Genomic DNA, 19,763 nt, shown 5'->3' on the forward strand with positions numbered 1-19,763 from the left:
ACCACTGCTTGTCCATCATATTTAGTTTTGATCACAAAATAAAATAATTCAATTTTTTTAATTTACAATTATCGTACATATATTCACAGCATTTGTTTTCTTCTTTCAAATCTTGCAAGATCCCTGTGATGACTGAGGACGAGAGGATACAGTCGACTCCAGCAGCTTTGAAAGCTGATGTTTGGACATATTTTACGACTTCGTCAAGAGTCATGTGGTCTGTAAATACTTCAACACCAGAGTCAAGTACTTGACAATACTATAAATATATCCTTGTTACTACAGAATCACTGTACATGATAATACTACAAATATATCCTTGTACCTACAGTATCTCAATATACGACAATACTACAAATATATCCTTGTTACTACAGTATCTCAATATACAACAATACTACAAATATATCCTTGTACCTACAGTATCTCAATATACAACAATAATACAAATATATCCCTGTTACTACAGTATCTCAATATTAGACAATACTACAAATATATCCTTGTACCTACAGTATCTCAATATACGACAATACTACAAATATATCCTTGTACCTACAGTATCTCAATATACGACAATACTGAAAATATATCCTTGTTACTACAGTATTGCGATATACGACAATACTACAAACATATACTTGTTACTACAGTATCTCAATATACGACAATACTGAAAATATAGACTTGTTACTACATATCTCAATATATGACAATACTACAAACATATACTTGTTACTACAGTATTTCGATATACGACAATACTACAAATATATACTTGTTACTGCAGTATCTTAATATACGACAATACTACAAATATATACTTGTTACTACAGTATTGCGATATACGAGAATACTACAAATATATACTTGTTACTGCAGTATCTTTATATACAACAATACTACAAATATATACTTGTTACAGCAGTATCTCAGTATATGACACTACTACAAATATATCCTTGTTACTACAGTATTGGGATATACGACAATCCTACAAATATATACTTATTACTGCAGTATCTCAATATACGACAATACTACAAATATATACTTGTTACTGCAGTATCTCAATATATGACAATACTACAAATATATCCTTGTACCTACAGTATCTCAATATATGACAATACTACAAATATTACTTACTCACTTTAACTCTTGGAACAAACATAATTAAGAAAACTTGTGCTTTACATGAATTAAAATAACATTTATGATAATATTTTGATAGTAATTGTGAATAATATATATATATACATATACAGATATACATAGTTTGTTCCTCAGAAGTCAATCAAGTTTTCTTATCTTCATATTGTTTGTGATGTAATTGTTATGAAAACAAAACAACATGACAAACAATAAAAAGTATCTTTATTTTAGCTCAAACTTTACCAAAATAAATATGAAAGTTACATTTGTAGATACAACTAATGTTCCAGACAAAAACGTGATTGTGTGACGTTGGTTGTTCTTGTCTCTGCTTCACTAGCAGATGACGAAGAAAAGTCACGAGATCAGCAGGAGACGAGCTGCTCTTATCACTGGATCACTGAGAGAAACAGCTGAGGGGAATCTTTTTACCGTCGCACACACTCTACTGTCCCTGAGAGGTCAAAGGTCAGGTCTGGAGGACCTGGATAGGTGCATTTAATCTCCCATAATCCACCGCGGCGAAGGGAGGAACAGCCTGTTCCTGACCTGAGTTACATAAACAGGCCAAAGACCAGCACATGGTCCAGTTTCTGGAGAGTTAATGAAGAACCGTCAGTTCATCGGCAGCAGTTGAACCGACACAGAACCTTTGAGCAACAACAACAACGTACGTCCAGTTATGAGTCGCTTGATCCAGATGGAAGTCAGAGCCGTCGCAATATTGAACATTTATGTTTTATATTTACATTATAGTTTTACACATGAAGGACTTAGAAGACTTGAATACATGTAAACTGTATTTTAGCTTGTGTGTGTGTTTGTGTTTGTTTGTGTGTGGGTTTATGTTTGTGTGTGTGTGTTTGTGTATGTTTGTGTGTGGGTTTATGTTTGTGTGTGTGTGTTTGTGTACGTTTGTGTGTGGGTATATGTATGTGTAGGTGTGTGTGTGTTTGTGTATGTTTGTGTGTGGGTATATGTTTGTGTAGGTGTGTGTGTGTTTGTGTATGTTTGTGTGTGGGTATATGTTTGTGTGTTTGTGTATGTTTGTGTGTGGGTATATGTTTGTGTGTGTGTGTGTGTGTGTGTGTTTGTGTGTGGGTATATGTTTGTGTGTGTGTGTGTTTGTGTATGTTTGTGTGCTGGTATATGTTTGTGCGTGTGTGTGGGTTTGTGTATGTTTGTGTGTGGGTATATGTTTGTGTGTGTGTGTGTTTGTGTATGTTTGTGTGTGGGTATATGGTTGTGTGTGTGTGTGTTTGTGTATGTTTGTGTGTGGGTATATGATTGTGTGTGTGTGTGTCTGTGTATGTTTGTGTGTGGGTATATGTTTGTTTGTGTGTGTTTGTGTATGTCTGTGTGTAGGTATATGTTTGTGTGTGTGTGTGTTTGTGTATGTTTGTGTGTGGGTATATGTTTGTGTGTGTGTGTTTGTGTATGTTTGTGTGTGGGTATATGTTTGTTTGTGTGTGTTTGTGTATGTTTGTGTGTGGGTATATTTTTGTGTGTGTGTGTTTGTGTATGTCTGTGTGTAGGTATATGTTTGTGTGTGTGTGTTTGTGTATGTTTCTGTGTGGGTATATGTTTGTGTGTGTGTGTGTTTGTGTATGTCTGTGTGTAGGCATATGTTTGTGTGTGTGTGTGTTTGTGTATGTTTCTGTGTGGGTATATGTTTGTGTGTGTGTGTGTTTGTGTATGTTTGTGTGTGGGTTTATGTTTGTGTGCGTGTGTGTTTGTATATGTTTGTGTGTGGATTTATGTTTGTGTAGGTGTTTGTGTATGTTTGTCTGTAGGTGTGTGTGGGTTTATGTTTGTGTAGGTGTGAAAATGTTTGTGTGTAGGTGTTTGTGGGTATATGTTTGTGTGAGTTTGTGTATGTTTGTGTGTGTTTGTCTGTAAGTGTGTGTGGGTTTATGTTTGTGTAGGTGTGTGTATGTTTGTCTGTAGGTGTGTGTGGGTATATGTTTGTGTATTTTTGTGTGTAGTTTTTTTTATTGTTTGTTACTTTGTTACTAAGTAAGCGTTTTGACATTCTTAACTACACTCTTACATAAAACACATTATTACACATTTCACAGACAACATTAATACAGTTGAATGTAACTTCTAAGTCTAAAAGTGATCAAGGTCATGAAGCAGCAACAACGAGCGAGGAAGAAAGTTATTTTCTACACAAAGAGTCACTTTCTCGAATTAACGCGGAACAAACATCCGAGTCACGCAACCATTTAGTTCCATATCTGCTTGAATCTGGGTTATCTGGAAAGAAGGTCAACCAGCAGACAGGGAGGGAGGGCTGTCCCAGCTCCTCGGGGTGAGAGGCGGGGGACACGGTGAAAAGGTCACCAGACACACGAATGTGTACACACACTCTCACATCTAAGGACAAGTTAGTTCGAGTAAACCTATGTGTGTGTTTGGTGTGTGTCTGCAGCAACCTGAGTGTAGTTATTGATCCCAGGAGCAGAGTTCATGGTTACATAAGCGTCGCCACGGATACGTGAGACGAGGCTCCTGAGGGACGTCTCTCAGGAACTCATCGGCTCCAGGAGGTGCTGAGCAGGCGTACGAGAGGATTTCAGAGCTGAAGTTTAAATACATTTAGAAAATAAACTGAACAGCTGAGGCTCAACAACAACATGTGCACGAGGTAATAATGAATAATTATAACTTTATTAACCAGAAAAACCTTAAATAATCATGTAAGTAGCGATGAGTGACTAAATTAATAAAATGGGATATTAAATAGTAGACAAAAGAATTCTCAAAATGATCAATTTAATTTTAAAGATTTGTGAGCAACTTAAACAACAGGTTCAAGTAAATATTAATGATCAATTCTTATCTTTGGCTCCACATGACGTCATTGTCAAGAGCAGCCGCTCCAACCATAGTCAGCGTACTACGCGGGAACACAACTCTTATTTTGAAAACAGGAAACAGGAAACGATCCAGCGGTTTTGAAAAACCTAAATTAAGAATCGTAAAGTCTCATCTGTTGTTTTGATATCTTTTCATCTGCTGTTTTCAACTACAATTCGAAAACATTTTTGGATAAAGTACTATTTTCTTGAATTCGATATAAATTAAAAATGTGTTTTTAAAACGTGAATTAAACAACTGTGTTCTACACGCACGCACACAAGCACGCACGCAACATTTCCACCATCGATTCAACTGTAAAAGTGTTATTGACAATCGGCAGATACGAAAGGAAGTGTTGTGTTCCTCTTTGAATAAAACTTTATTTGTCTAACAAATGTGTATTTAAATCCCGTCAAAGTTTCCAGACCTGGAGCAAAAACAAACGTCAGATCAACTATGGAACAAACTTAGAAATACCTTCTGATGAGTCAAGACCAGTTTTAAGAAATATTTAGTTTGAGTTGCGTTTGAAAAAACAACTTCTATACTTTTGAACGACAGCACCAATGATGGAGAACAAAAAGTGTTGATCAAAGAAAGGTTATAGAAATGAACTGTAGAGACTCTCACCCTAGGTAGCTGGGATAGGCTCTCCCTGTAACTCAGATAACTGAACAAGTAGATAAGGAATGAAGGAGTTGAATAATAGTCAAACTAAGACTTAAAGACGATGATGACGACACAGAAGAAGAAAAACATTTCAGTTAGAGAAGGAAAGCTGTTCTAGAAAAACAACATGTTCCAGTAAATCAAATTATGCTTTAATTTTCCAATAAGTCCATAAAGTCATCTATGAATGTCATGAGTGAACGATTACACGCCGACCAATAGAATAATTCCTTCGTTTTAGCCGTTTTGCTCATAACAAGGGACTTTAATCTTCGCCTTAAACTTGAAACTACTTCATGTATTTCCCTCTAAACGACACGTATGTCGAGTCAAAAGACTGAATAGGGTTGAAGATCGTGAGGGACATCAGTGTGGAAACGTCTCACTTAGTTCTGGGAACTATGAAGATATGTCATCCATCTGGTCTCCCGCTGATTCCTAGAGGTTCCTTAACGGTGACACCTCTGACCGTAGACGACCATATGAAGACATGGATTCCTCACCTTGTCAACACCAGCTATGTAGCATCGAGGACCTCAGAAGACTCTTGGATTGTAATTAAAAATACACTTGCTCCTCAGCTTTGGAACGATCTTCCTCTCTCTTTGCGCTTGATGATCTACTGACTCCTTTAAGAAACATCTTAAGACGTTTCTATTTGTTCAGGCTTTTCCTTGAATTTCTCGAACTCCTGTGTTGTTCTCAGTATTATCTTGATCTTTAAAGTATGTACTTTTTTGTAGTATTGTTTTGATTGTTTAAGCGCTTTGTGACCCTGGTCTCGAAAAGCGCTATATAAATAAATATTACTTACTTACTTACTTACTTAAACTAGAAGTACTTTGATCAACTTTTGTCAGTAGATCAAAGGAATCTTAACAGATGACTCATTTTGAACAGTGTTTTCGTTTTATTTATTAAACGTTCTATTAAGAAATACACATATTGATTGACGTCTGAAGTTGCAGTTCAAGTTCTGAGGTCAGGTCCTGGGTCCAAAATAAAAGTCAAGATGGGGGTTCACCACATGTCGGGGTGTGTCGTGACACTATTATTACTGATGCTGAGGACAACGTTGTTACATAAGACGCGTCAGTGGACATGTGGTGTTCAGAGACACAGTCTTGAAAAACAGGAACACGAAGTTATCTTCGGTCGTCCAAGGTTCCCCGCCCTGATCCGGCCGAGTAACGCGTCGAGGTTCTCCGTGTTTTTCTTTTCTTAGGGTGTAATCCGACACCGCACTATGCGGGGCGGTCGCCGATGTCACCCCGGAACCAAGGCCGGCTTTGAAATCTCTGTTAAACAGATTATCGATGACGCAGACGGCGATGTGTGCCGAGCTCTTGGATTACGCCTTCCAACCATAATACAAACAGGAAAGCCTGAGTCAGGGAATTCTCTTGGCCAAGAACCTGGTTTGGCGAAAGATTGCCGGAGTTATGTAAACGGGCAAAAAGTATCCCGGTGGAGGTTCTTTTAAACCTCTTGAACACACAATTTGTTCTATAGTTTCAGAAGACTGGGGGGAGACTGGTACGGATTAAAAATGAAAGGTTGAACTGACAAAAAACAAACATTTGGTAGCTGCTGTAGAAGTCTTTTGCCGACATCCCTGAAATGATTGTTTTGTCGCGATTTCACCACAAGATGGTGCGGCTCGTCTTCCTTAATGTGGTGAAAGTGGAAATAAATAAAAGGTCCTTGAGGTCCAGTGTTGTTGGATCAGGATAGAGATAAGGTTAATCTTATTTTTCTGTCCTGATCCAACTCTGTTCAATTAAGGTTAAGGTTCACCGAGGACGCAAACGAAAAAAAGTTTTTGGAAGAGGTCGACACAAAGCCAAGGAAGATATTTGCAACATTAAAAGGCACCAAAAAGGTTTGTTTACTATTCGAGCGTAAAAGTACACAACGATGAATTTTGAAATTTTCTCAAATTATATAAAATAAAGCTGTTATTTATGTTAGTACTCTGAAGACGACACAAAGGTTGGCATTGCTAAAATAGGATTGGTTTCCATTTCATCTGCGTAGATGATTTTGATCGGATGCTTCAGGCAGGAAATGAGTTATAAAAGTAAAGTGAAGTTACAAGATAAAATAACGTAGGTTAAAGTTTAATTCAAAAGACTATTCAACAGACATTGTTTCTGTGACCGTGTGGTGTCAATACATTGCTGTGTCTCAAATCGCATACTACTCTTAGTATGCTAGAAGTTAGTATGCATCAGTTTAGTGTACATACTAACTAGTACGCAAATTCTCCACAGATAGTATGTCTCAAATCAAACACTGCTGCTACACACTAACCGGAGATCACATGACAGCTTCTTCTTCTACTTCTATTTAATGATGTTTCAACCAGCTGTTTGAACGCTATCGACACCTGCTGGCAGCACGTTTTGCAAGTTTGGCAAAAAGAAATAAAGAAAAAATATGAGAATATAAATTATCGCGAGATATTTAAGCTGGTATCAGCACTGAAGACGTGTTTATCCTCCTACTGCTGCGGAAAATGCACCTGTAAGTATATGAATATATATGCATTTATATATGACGTAACTTCTGTTTAAAACGTCACTAAGATGGCGGCCGTTTAGTGTGTTTAGTGTCCATCGAACCATGCTCAGTATTGTGGGCGTGTTAGTACGCCAATTTAGTGTGCATGGCGCACTAAATTTCGCATACTAAGAATTGAGACGCACTAAAAATACTAACTTTTAGTACGCTAGAATGCGATTTGAGACACAGCAACGGTGTTAATGTACTAAAGTCTCATCACTTCCTGGACTGAGAACATATCGGTCTGGGTAGAGTTTTATTATTATATTTATTAATTTATTATTATCGTCTACTTGCTACAATGTCACGACTGACGTTTTAATGAGCAGAAAATGTTCCGGTTGTGCTCCAGGTACAGTTGAACTTATAGGAGGCAAAATATCGTTTCCAAGATCATCTTCCCCTTTTCCAAAATGGCCAAAAAGATCAAAAGATGAGTAGAACCTCATAAATAAAGCAATGGACAATATGTTTTACCACAAATGAATGCCTTTATTTTTCAAGACACTGAACACACAAGTACACAAATGTTGTTGTAATAACAAAAATAAATCAAATTCAGTATCGGAACAAACATTTAAAGTGGTCACGAGGAATGTTTCATTTTCCAAAACCCTTTCAAATAAATATTCTTTATAGAGGCTCCTGCTAGTGTTTTTAAATCAATATCTTCTCTTATACGACAAATCAGGAATGACAAGAAAATAAGAGGAAAAAACGTAAGAAAACAAAAAGGTCAATATCCCAAAGAAAGGTTTGATGTACAACAAGGGGAACAACTGCTAAAGAAAAAGAGAAGATTCCCTTCTTCTGAACCCCCAGAATCATCGGTTCTCCTGTCGCAGACTCCGCACCCCACGTGGCACATCGGACACACCAAATGGATCACTAAGAGATCTCAGATGCTACAAGGTCAGCTTCTAAAGTCTACTGTTGTGCGCTCGAGTCCACCGACGATCCCACCCCCGAAAAAAAGTTGTTTGTCAGAAAGGTAAAGCACCATGTCATGCTCCGAGCATCACACTTGAGTTTCAGTCATCTTGACCCGTCTCTCTCAGAGAGAACCTCAGTAGGGCCACACTGGGGGGGGCCTCTGCGGAGAAGGATGGTGGGAGTGGGGGGGGCGAGAGGAAGCTACAAGAGTCCCTGTGTTTGTCAACAACCCACTAATCTCATGACCCCAGTCAACGACGAGCTCAGGAGTCAAGTCTGAGACTGAAATCAAGTGCAAATGTGGGCACAATCAGCTCTGTCCTCTGGCAGGTAACTGAGTCAGGGGGGGCCGAGCTAGCCGGACCCCTCACCGACACCTGAGGCGGCCTGGGGTACCCTCCGAGCAAAGGAGGGCTCGCCTCTGTAAGGACGAAGCACCTTAAACGGAGCCAAAGCTCCAGGGCGTGTGCGGCATCAGCCGGCGGCGGCTCGTGTCCAACGTCAATCTGTGCTGTGATCCTCCAGCTCGGAAATGATGGTGATCAGGTTCTGGAGGCCGAAGATGAAGCCGCTGTCCTGGCCCTCGTGCACCACGCTGTCCTCCCCGTAGTGGCGGCAGGTGGTGTGTGCAAAGTCGATCATCCTCAGGTCCACGGCGGGGCCGCTCGCCTCGCCGGCGCCGTGCGAGGAGCGCCCGCCGTTGCTGCTGCCGCCGGCCACGCCGTGAGGGAACCCGTACGCGCCCCCTTCCTCCTCGTCCTCGTCCGACGGCTCGTCTTCGTCGCCCTCCTCCCCGCCCCGGTGGCGGGGTCTGGAGGGCGTCCGGGGAGGGTCTCCGTCGTAGATGATCAGGAGGGAGCTGGAGTAGAAGCGGTAGGACTCGCAGGCCTCCAGGGCCGCCTGCATCTCCCGGAGCCGGCGCAGGACCGGGGAGAGCAGCTCTTGGCGCAGGCGGCGGCCGTCGTGAAAGAACTGGTAGAGCGCCTCCTTGAAACCGGCGAGCGTCAACTTGCGCCCGTGGTACTTGTTCATGAACATCAGCTGGCCGGAGTCGGACTGGTACACCTGTGGGGAAAAAAAGCCAACGTATGATAAACACCTGAGTGTGACGAGATCGGACGCGTTTCGCTTCGTCGTAAAAACACTTTACCTGCATTCCACAGAGTCTCACGCCGATGGAGGCGGACGTGCTCTGCTGACACTTGCGGATCTGGTTGGCTTTCTTCTCCTCCGACGCGTCGTCCCCATGTTGCCGGGTTCCCATCTTCAAGTCGAGGACGCACGGCATCGTGTAGCGCCACGTCAAGTTTTCCAGGAGGATGAATTCTGAGGGAGCTGGGTTAAGAATCGCAACGACGCCATGGAAAAAAAAAATTCACAAGTCGAGCCAAATTTCAAAGCGTCCCGTCGAGGGAAAGGATACTGTATTGATTGCGGTGCTTGGAGTTCTCCTTCATCCTCTGTAGATGCTGCTGGTGACATTTGAGACTCCAGGGGTTATGTTTGATCTGTGGCACCATGTTGCTCTTCTCCAGACTCAAGTAAAGAACATCCGCCTGCTTCTGGGACTGCATCTCCTCCCGGTAGCTGCAAACGACAATCGGCCGTCAGCGCCGGTTCTGCTAGGATCGGGATCGAAGCGTTCCTACCTCTTGATCTTGTCCTCTTTGCGACTCTGTCGACTTCTTTCCTTGCTGTAGTTGTCGTTCTCCGTCAGCAGGGAAGAGTTCTTCTTGTGGCTCCACTTCACCATCTTGCTCTTGGGCTCGCAGTCGGACGAGGGGTCCTTGTTTTCGGCGTCGCCCGACTCGCTGTGGAGTGGGTAGGCGATGAGGCACAGGTTCCCCTCGTCGTCCTCCTCGAAACTGACCGACACGACACCTGGGAAGAGGCATTGAGAACATGAAGGGAATGTGGTGGAGACGTCTGGGCAAAAATAAACAGGTTAAATGTTAAAACACAATCACATGCAAACCTGATCTAAACGCCCGGGTACCCTAGAAGAACTAGATAAGGTAGTTGGGGAGAGGAAAGTCTGGGCAGAAAATGTCCAATTGTGAGAACTTGAAGGGTGTAAGACAACGAATCAATAAACTTAAAGATTGAAAAAATGTTTTCCACGATACTGTATCGATTTTCAACCGCACTGTATTGATTTCCATTTTACTTTTGTGGTAAATATTTCAATAAATTGTGAATAAAATGGAATTAATCGATTTTTTTTAATTAAAATTGCCATGAAAATAGTCACAATGTTTGTTTATTTTTGTGTTGAAATGTAACACCTAGCCTCTAGATGGCAGCAGCCATTACTTCCTCCGCACGTCAGGAATAATGAAACACTACAAGAGCACAGAGATGACTGGGGATGAGAGGATACAGTGGACCCCAGAAGCTTTTAAAAGCTGATGTTTGGACATATTTTGGTTTCAAAACAAATGAATCCAGTTACAACTTCGTCAAGAGTCACTTGGTCTGTAAATTCAATTAAAGTACTCGACTACCACATATATATCTTTGTTCCTACAGCCTCACAATATATTGTTGCCCCTGTATCGTGATACATATCATAACGCCCGATTCTTGCCAATACACTCCCTTAGACAACATCCACGTGGAGTTCTAGACAGAAAGTTATGACTGCTTGAGTTAATGTTTAAATATTTCAGCTGCAAACCAGTATATGAGCAGGTTTATGTGAAAGTGAAAAAAACAAACAAGATACGGGCCTCGTGCCGGGGGTTTATGTGTGCGCTTAATGAGTAACCTAAAGTGTGTAATGGAACGGTGCATTATGTCATGTACTAGAGCAGGCCTGTAAAGACAACCCCCACCACACATGTACACACACACACTCCTGTCTGTCTGGTAAAAGCCCCTAGAAGGTAGTGTGTGTGGGGAGGGGCACACTGAGAATAAACATCAGCTGATTGAAAAGATCACAAATAGTGTTGATTAGATCACATCCAAACTCACTATCACACACCAAGAACACACACACAGGCCCGAGACTACACCCCCTAATAAAAATAATGGAGATTAAATCCCCTATCAAGAGTAATCATCGATCCACGCCGTCGTTTAAACCTTGAGACGTGTCTGACGGCGTGTGCGCTGACGTCATCGTCTCGGACAAAGTCTTCCTGGCCCGAGCCGATGGAAACTACGGGTCACTGAAAACCTGCGGCGTCATCTCGCTACACGGTGTGCGTGGGAATGTGCGAGTCTCAAGTTGTCAAACCGAAAGGCCTTAAAAGAATCTCATCCACGTTCCGTCACTGCTTTTATCTGCACAGTGCAAATCCCTCTTCAATCCCTAATGTAATAGAGGTATTTTTACTCAACAAATATTGAAGTTATTTGTATGCTGGCAATAAAATACCCCTTATATTTATTTATTTAACTCAAGTCAGAATCCACGTGCAAAGTTCTTCAAACATTCAGAAGAAATATGCAATCCTTCCACATGAGATCATGACTAACCTCGAGCCAACCTCACATTGTGTGGTGGTTTGCAAGAGCAGGAGACCCTGAGATTCTTCCAATGTGACAAGTCTATCCCCCTCATCCACGGTCTTTTTATAGTACCGCATATCTTCGGGGTCAGACACTCGCTTTGCGTCGCCACACGATGTCTGGATCAGTTTGTACCGGGCCGACAATGTTTGTGGTGGAGCCAGTTTAGCCCCAAAACCTGATACAGTACATATGCGACATGCGTGTCCCTATAACACACCAACCTCCGTGGTCGCCCGGAAACTAGATCGGCAACCTCGACTTCCCTTACCTGTCCTATTTATTTTGGTTACCAGAGGCCTTGTGCTCTCTTTAAAGGCAACACCTGAAACCATCATTTGAATGCTAATCTTGACATTCAAGCACCAGGCATGGGTGGATTCCACTGAAACCCAAAATGACTACCAAGAATCTACATCTAGAAACCTATTAAAAGATAGATGGAACTTTATTGATCCCTCAGTATGGTACGATTGAGGACTATTTTCGCAAATGTGTAACAGATGAACTTGTGCGGGGGTCAAAGCAATTTGCTAAACCTTAACCTTGCATAATCACATGATAAGACAAGAGATAAAGATAAATGAAGGATATGCTTGTTGACGACATATTACACAAATGTTTATCCTTTTTATTTATTTTGCAACATCCAAATATATTTGACAACTGACGTTTTTGTGAAGATCGAATCAATCTTTTTTTTAAACAATAAATAAAAACATACATTGGTCTTGTTTTAGATTAGATGTACTCTTACTTCATATAAGAATAACAGTAATGCTTGATAGAAACATAAAAATAAATGATAATATAGAAACAATGTATTTAAGACCCATTTAAATTTGCTAATGTTAGATTTTTTTTTAGATTTCAGAATTTGACATTTCCCGAGGTTGATGAAAACATGTATAAGAAGCGAATTATATTGGCATTATTAAAACTACAATATGTTTTAGAGTAACATGAATATTTATCTTAATAAAAACAATTACAAGTATTTTCTTTTTGCTCGAGGAAATCAACGTATCAAGTATTGAGAATCTTCGTTTTTTTTATTATTACAGAATCATATATATGAATACAAGTGGGATTTATGTTGTAAATACATATTTTTGGTAAGATTTCCTTAATTTTATTCGCACTTATTTCATCTCTGTAGTCGCTGAACCGTTAGCATGCAGCAGCTAGCGCGATGATGACGTCAGAGGAAGCCATGATGGGGAACGAGAAAAAAAACTGAAAGCCCGTCAAAACAACCCCGCGCATGCGCAACAAGAAGACGACATTTTTTTTTATTAAAGGGGTTCCTCTCACCTTTATATTGGGGGGTGAACTTCCTCATCTCGGGGGGCAGACTTTTGTAGAACTGGTGCTCGCGGGGAATGAGCGGCTTGCAGATGGTCTGCTCCCCGAACCGCAGCACGCACGAGTGCCCCCCCACCTGGTGCACGAACGGCTCCAGCATCACTCCTTTACCGGGGTACGGAGTCCCGTCCGCCTGCATGAGCGCCTCCAGAGCCGGACTCATCCTCACTCCGCATCGGACAGCTGCGCTGGGTGGACCCACCTCGTACACCAGACGGGAGGCTCGGCCACTCGCGTGGCTCCCTATCCTGTGTCCCTGTCGTGCCACAGGGGGCGCTGTTGCACGGCAGCGAAAAAAAAAACAAAAGGCTGAACAGGAAGCAGCTTCAAAAAAATCCTCGTTGCCCTTGAACAAAACCACACGTCAAATCCCGTCGTGTTCAAATAGACTCCGTGTTTATACGTGTATTAGTAGATAAAATATATGTTTCCTTTCTTTAAGGAAAAAGGAGGAAACGAGGTCGTTCGTCTTCGGGGTCTTTACGGAAACTGACGCTGGAGCAGCTCGAGCGGCGCAGAAAAACAGGCGAAGCAGACAGAGAGCTCCGCCCCTCCGCTGGCCCGGCGACCAATCAGAGGACGCTCCGCTGTCGCTGGGAGGAGCCACGGCACCTTGAAGCGGATCATGCAAACAAAGAGGAAGGAGAGGAACGAGGAGGGGGAGGGGTGAGCAGCACCAGCACGAGATGTACGTTTGCGACACTATAGGTGGAGGAGATGTTTACTTCTTCTACACAACACACTGTAGGTGGAGGAGATGTTTACTTCTTCTACACAACACACTGTAGGTGGAGGAGATGTTTACTTCTTCTACACAACACACTGTAGGTGGAGGAGATGTTTACTTCTTCTACACAACACACTGTAGGTGGAGGAGATGTTTACTTCTTCTACACAACACACTGTAGGTGGAGGAGATGTTTACTTCTTCTACACAACACACTGTAGGTGGAGGAGATGTTTACTTCTTCTGCACAACACACTGTAGGTGGAGGAGATGTTTACTTCTTCTGCACAACACACTGTAGGTGGAGGAGATGTTTACTTCTTCTACACAACACACTGTAGGTGGAGGAGATGTTTACTTCTTCTACACAACACACTGTAGGTGGAGGAGATGTTTACTTCTTCTGCACAACACACTGTAGGTGGAGGAGATGTTTACTTCTTCTGCACAACACACTGTAGGTGGAGGAGATGTTTACTTCTTCTACACAACACACTGTAGGTGGAGGAGATGTTTACTTCTTCTACACAACACACTGTAGGTGGAGGAGATGTTTACTTCTTCTGCACAACACACTGTAGGTGGAGGAGATGTTTACTTCTTCTACACAACACACTGTAGGTGGAGGAGATGTTTACTTCTTCTACACAACACACTGTAGGTGGAGGAGATGTTTACTTCTTCTACACAACACACTATAGGTGGAGGAGATGTTTACTTCTTCTACACAACACACTGTAGGTGGAGGAGATGTTTACTTCTTCTACACAACACACTGTAGGTGGAGGAGATGTTTACTTCTTCTACACAACACACTATAGGTGGAGGAGATGTTTACTTCTTCTACACAACACACTGTAGGTGGAGGAGATGTTTACTTCTTCTACACAACACACTGTAGGTGGAGGAGATGTTTACTTCTTCTACACAACACACTGTAGGTGGAGGAGATGTTTACTTCTTCTACACAACAAACTGTAGGTGGAGGAGATGTTTACTTCTTCTACACAACACACTATAGGTGGAGGAGATGTTTACTTCTTCTACACAACACACTGTAGGTGGAGGAGATGTTTACTTCTACACAACACACTGTAGGTGGAGGAGATGTTTACTTCTACACAACACACTGTAGGTGGAGGAGATGTTTACTTCTTCTACACAACACACTGTAGGTGGAGGAGATGCTTACTTCTTCTACACAACACACTGTAGGTGGAGGAGATGTTTACTTCTTCTACACAACACACTGTAGGTGGAGGAGATGTTTACTTCTACACAACACACTGTAGGAGGAGATGTTTACTTCTTCTACACAACACACTGTAGGTGGAGGAGATGTTTACTTCTACACAACACACTGTAGGTGGAGGAGATGTTTACTTCTACACAACACACTGTAGGTGGAGGAGATGTTTACTTCTACACAACACACTGTAGGTGGAGGAGATGTTTACTTCTTCTACACACTGTAGGTGGAGGAGATGTTTACTTCTTCTACACAACACACTGTAGGTGGAGGAGATGTTTACTTCTTCTACACAACACACTGTAGGTGGAGGAGATGTTTACTTCTACACAACACACTGTAGGAGGAGATGTTTACTTCTACACAACACACTGTAGGAGGAGATGTTTACTTCTACACAACACACTGTAGGTGGAGGAGATGTTTACTTCTACACAACACACTGTAGGTGGAGGAGATGTTTACTTCTACACAACACACTGTAGGTGGAGGAGATGTTTACTTCTACACAACACACTGTAGGTGGAGGAGATGTTTACTTCTACACAACACACTGTAGGTGGAGGAGATGTTTACTTCTTCTACACAACACACTGTATATTTGAATTTAAATGTATATATAGGAGTTCAATTGTTATTATTTCATGTCTTCTCTCCGTTATTTATTCATTTTTATTATTGTTAATATTTCTACATTTACAATATCACGTTTATTTCATCTTATTTTTTTTTTTTTTTTTATAACTTTTGTTTGTTAAAAAAAGCAGTATCACTGTGCAAATGTAATCATGATTGTATATTTATCAATATCATGTTTTTAAAACAGAAAATAAAAATATGAAATGCTGATAAATTGATGCACAGTAATTTGAATCACACATGCACATTATATATTCTTTTTTTTATGAATTATTTCTATGCAATTTCATGGTCATTTTAATTTGTTGTATTTTATTATTTTTATTTTGTTCATTCTATTTATGTCTATTGTGTAATTTGGGTTTTTTATTTATCTCCTTTTATTTGATTTTTATGTTTAATTTTTATATTATTTTTACTCTGTAATGACACCATAACAAATTCCGGTGTTGTCAATATAAGTGTCTGATTCATACACCAATGATTTATCTTTATCTCCTTCAGGAAGCTTCCTGCTTTCCTTCAAAAGCCAAAGCTCTTTTAGCGTATCTGCAGTGGTCAGTACCTCCCTTAGGAATGCTCTTGAGGATTCTTTGGGGGATGGTTTGTTCTTTATGGTATGTTGTTAAGTGGTTTGCTGGGGAAGTTTTCAGAAAAGCCCATTGACTACCAGCCCATCACCTATAGCAAGAGTGAGACGTCAAACTTCCGAAAAAAAACCCCCTAAATATTTGCTGTCGTGAGGGCGAAGAAGCCGAACAAAGGAAGGAAGAGAGAACGAGAGATTGAATATAATGGGGAAAGCCGAGAAGTATATCCCTAAAGATTTTTAAATACATTTCTACCTTTTGAAAATATAATATAAAGTCACTTTACTATATATTTGAGTTTCCTTTCAAATGATTATGCAAAAAAATGTAATTAATTGAAGGAGAAAAGTAAAAAACAAGTCATCAATAAACTTAAACAAGTTACACTTAGGAATGTCCATCAACAACTAAAAAAAACAAACATTTTTGAACGATATTCGTCAAAATAACAAAGTGAATTTAAATGATTATATGGAAATATTTAATCAAGATGAAATAAACTAAACCAATATTTTATTTTCTTTATTTTTTATTATATTATATTACATTTCAGTAGAAACTTGTGTACATTGTACAATTAGTATCCATAAGCTCCTATTATGTTGTTTTGATATATTTTGTGTATTAAAATACTTGCTGTTAAAATATTTTCAAAATCATAATCAAATTATACCTAAATAAATGTGTTTATTTGTTCAGCTACTGGCATTTCGGGCGAATACAACAGGTTTATTAAGTATCACACTCATGTGTATACATGTTTTATGACATTCTGTTTCCAATTTTTTGAGGTCAGTACTTAAATAACGGACTATGACGGACGTGTAACTAAACCCGGCGCTCTACATTGTAAAGTATCCATGTGGGATGTTTTCTCCGGAGGGGTAAGATGACTGAAGAACACAAATAAGCGCCACAGCCGGAGTAAATGTGTAGGTTCATGTGACAAAACACAGCTCTTTGAAACTATAATCCTCAGCATACAGTTTGTGTGAGTACTTGGTGTAAGACTCGTGTTTCAGCGAGTGATTATGACCTCCATACGTCACATCTGATACAGTTGAGTTTTCCTACCAGGCTTGTGCATTCAAGGGCAACTAAAGTGTTGATTTATGTGTGTATTAAATAGATGTGTGACTCTATTGTACTCGTATGCATTTGTACAAAACTCTATTTTCATTGAAATATGTACAAAAAAATGTGTTAAACCACGTCCACTGAAAACACTTTTCTGAAGATCACATATTGTTTCCGATAACCACACCCACTCTACTGTGATTGGTCAAGCATGGAGGTTTGTCACCGTGCGTCATCAATCCTGGAAGTCTCCACCTCCTAGGGACTCATTGTATAAACGAAGCGGGGCGTGATTACAGCTGGCTGGAGGAGGAGTGACGCCATTACTACGCCATAATGGACCCCACTCTCGTAACCTCTTGTTCGCTGAGATTTCAGACAAGGGAGAAATTAAACATTTGGAACAGAATTATCTTTAAAATGTGAGGTTTCTTCAATCATAACCCGCCACAAGGAGCTTTATCAGTGTCATTATTCAGGTCATACAAATATAATAATTAATATTTGGTCTCAAGTGTAATAAACTAGAGATTGCTGTGTCAGTATGACCTGATGGCTGGTCATGGTTCAACCAGTCTAGTTTCGTTTTCCTATCTTCTGGTAAATGCCGCCCATAGAAATAAGTTTCATTTATCAAAATGTAGGACAGACTACCTGATGAGTGGCACATTTGTGTCAGACACTCCAGGTTAGTTTCACCACATAAGAGGTTAGTAGACGCTTTTTTTTCCCCCGCTAATCTCTGATGTTCCAGTTCCACAGAAGGATTATGAATAAGGGATCCCAGACCTCAGCGGGGGAGGATTAAATGATCAGACCTCGAACAGTTCAGCCAGTCTTCTCTCCTGCTGTACTTACACAGGTGGGGCCTGTCTGGTGGTCTGCTGGGAAAAGTGTGTTATAACAAAAGAATATGCGGAACTGACTTTTCCCAGCACTGTGGTGACGCACCAGATGCTTTCAATTGAACTCTTGAAGCCTCTTGTTACCATGTGAACGGGTACACATTACATGTTGTCATTTTAACAACTTTCAGAGGAAGCACGTTGTCGAACATCGTGTTTACAAACAGCACAATACTGTAAAACATTGTAGCTTGAAAAAAACGGTTATTTACTACCACTTTTTGTCAATATAAATGTTTAATGTGTAGTACAAAGTGCTCTCAAATACTTCACTCGTACAAAGAGCATTTTAAAATCAGTTGACAACCACAGGATGTGATGTCATCAAGCAGGAAGTATCACTTTCCTTATGTCAGACACTTTCTGTACCAACACTGGCTAAACTTCAGTGTCCTAAAAGTATTATTTAGAAGTGTATAAATCATAAAAATAAAGAAGAACCAATTCACGACCATTTTTAATGTTAAACTTAAACATTAAACATTAATCATTAAACATAATTTCTCAGATGATATTTAAAATGGGGTCTGGCAATCATCCATCCTGACTATAACGTTTGTCACTAGGGCACGGTTAGTAAATGATTGCTTTAACCTTCCTCGATAGGGCTGCACGATATTGGAAATATGTGCGATTTTGGTGTCTTTAAGTGCGATATCGATATTAATGCAATATTTTTTTCTTTCATCTAAAAAGTTGCCACACGAAAACTTGAGTATTGTAGGGGAGGTCCGGGGGTTTAGAGAAGAAAAACAATGAGTTTTTTCCCTTTATTTTATTTCCGCGTTTCGGTGCCGACATGATCGGAGAAAAATATCACTTAAAACGCTCAGTTTCGCGGGACTTGCATCGGTTTCCCGCGAAACAGAGCGACATCAGAGAGGAGCCGCCAGCATGTCACGATATCACCAAATCAATAATGAATCAACTTCCTTGTACACAAACAGATAACAGTTTATAAATCACCTGACGCTAACAACTTAGCTCATTTTCATACGGAGAAGACGGACAAGTTTACACTCATTTGGAAGTTCACGATCTTATAAGAAAACAACTGAGACGAGATGAAAAGTACCGAAAATATGTTGCTTAAGCAAAGGAGGTTGAAAGAGATGAGTGACTGGATCACTCGCGTTGGAGTAGCTCATAAGTTAGATTAACTTTCGTGTATACTGAGCTGCTCCAAGTCAGCGTGTCGGCAAGACGTGTCGCCAAGACGAATCGCCATAGCAACCGAGTCTCGCAAGCTGCGCTGCACATCTCACAGACAGACAGAGACGTAAACAACAACGAGACATAGAAGTACAAATTGACAACTTTACAGAACATGACACTGATTGGTCGAAGTGCGCATTTAAGAAATGGTTGATTTATACAATATGCAATGATAAATTATCACACATGTTTTCAATATGCATATCGCACGTGCCAATATCAATATTTCTTCGATATATCCTGCAGCAAAACTTCACGATGTTCTGAATTAAGACAAAGTCATGTCCATTTTA

At 40.5% G+C, this 19,763-nt stretch overlaps 1 protein-coding gene across 1 annotated transcript; it reads right to left on the reverse strand.

The window, feature by feature from the left end:
- Window positions 1–7,725: 7,725 nt before the first annotated feature.
- Window positions 7,726–13,567, reverse strand: LOC148070184 (inositol hexakisphosphate kinase 2-like). The gene is made up of 5 exons (XM_087799987.1): window positions 13,018–13,567; window positions 9,837–10,068; window positions 9,611–9,774; window positions 9,338–9,513; window positions 7,726–9,252 (listed from the first exon to the last, which is right to left on the reverse strand). Exons 1-5 carry the CDS (start codon window positions 13,229–13,231, stop codon window positions 8,689–8,691), a joined length of 1,350 nt encoding a protein of 449 aa, XP_087656113.1. The 5' UTR covers window positions 13,232–13,567; the 3' UTR covers window positions 7,726–8,688.
- Window positions 13,568–19,763: the final 6,196 nt, after the last annotated feature.

Source organism: Callionymus lyra, chromosome 10 (assembly GCF_982586985.1).
Source record: "Callionymus lyra chromosome 10, fCalLyr1.hap1.1, whole genome shotgun sequence".
NCBI classification, from domain to species: domain Eukaryota; kingdom Metazoa; phylum Chordata; class Actinopteri; order Syngnathiformes; family Callionymidae; genus Callionymus; species Callionymus lyra.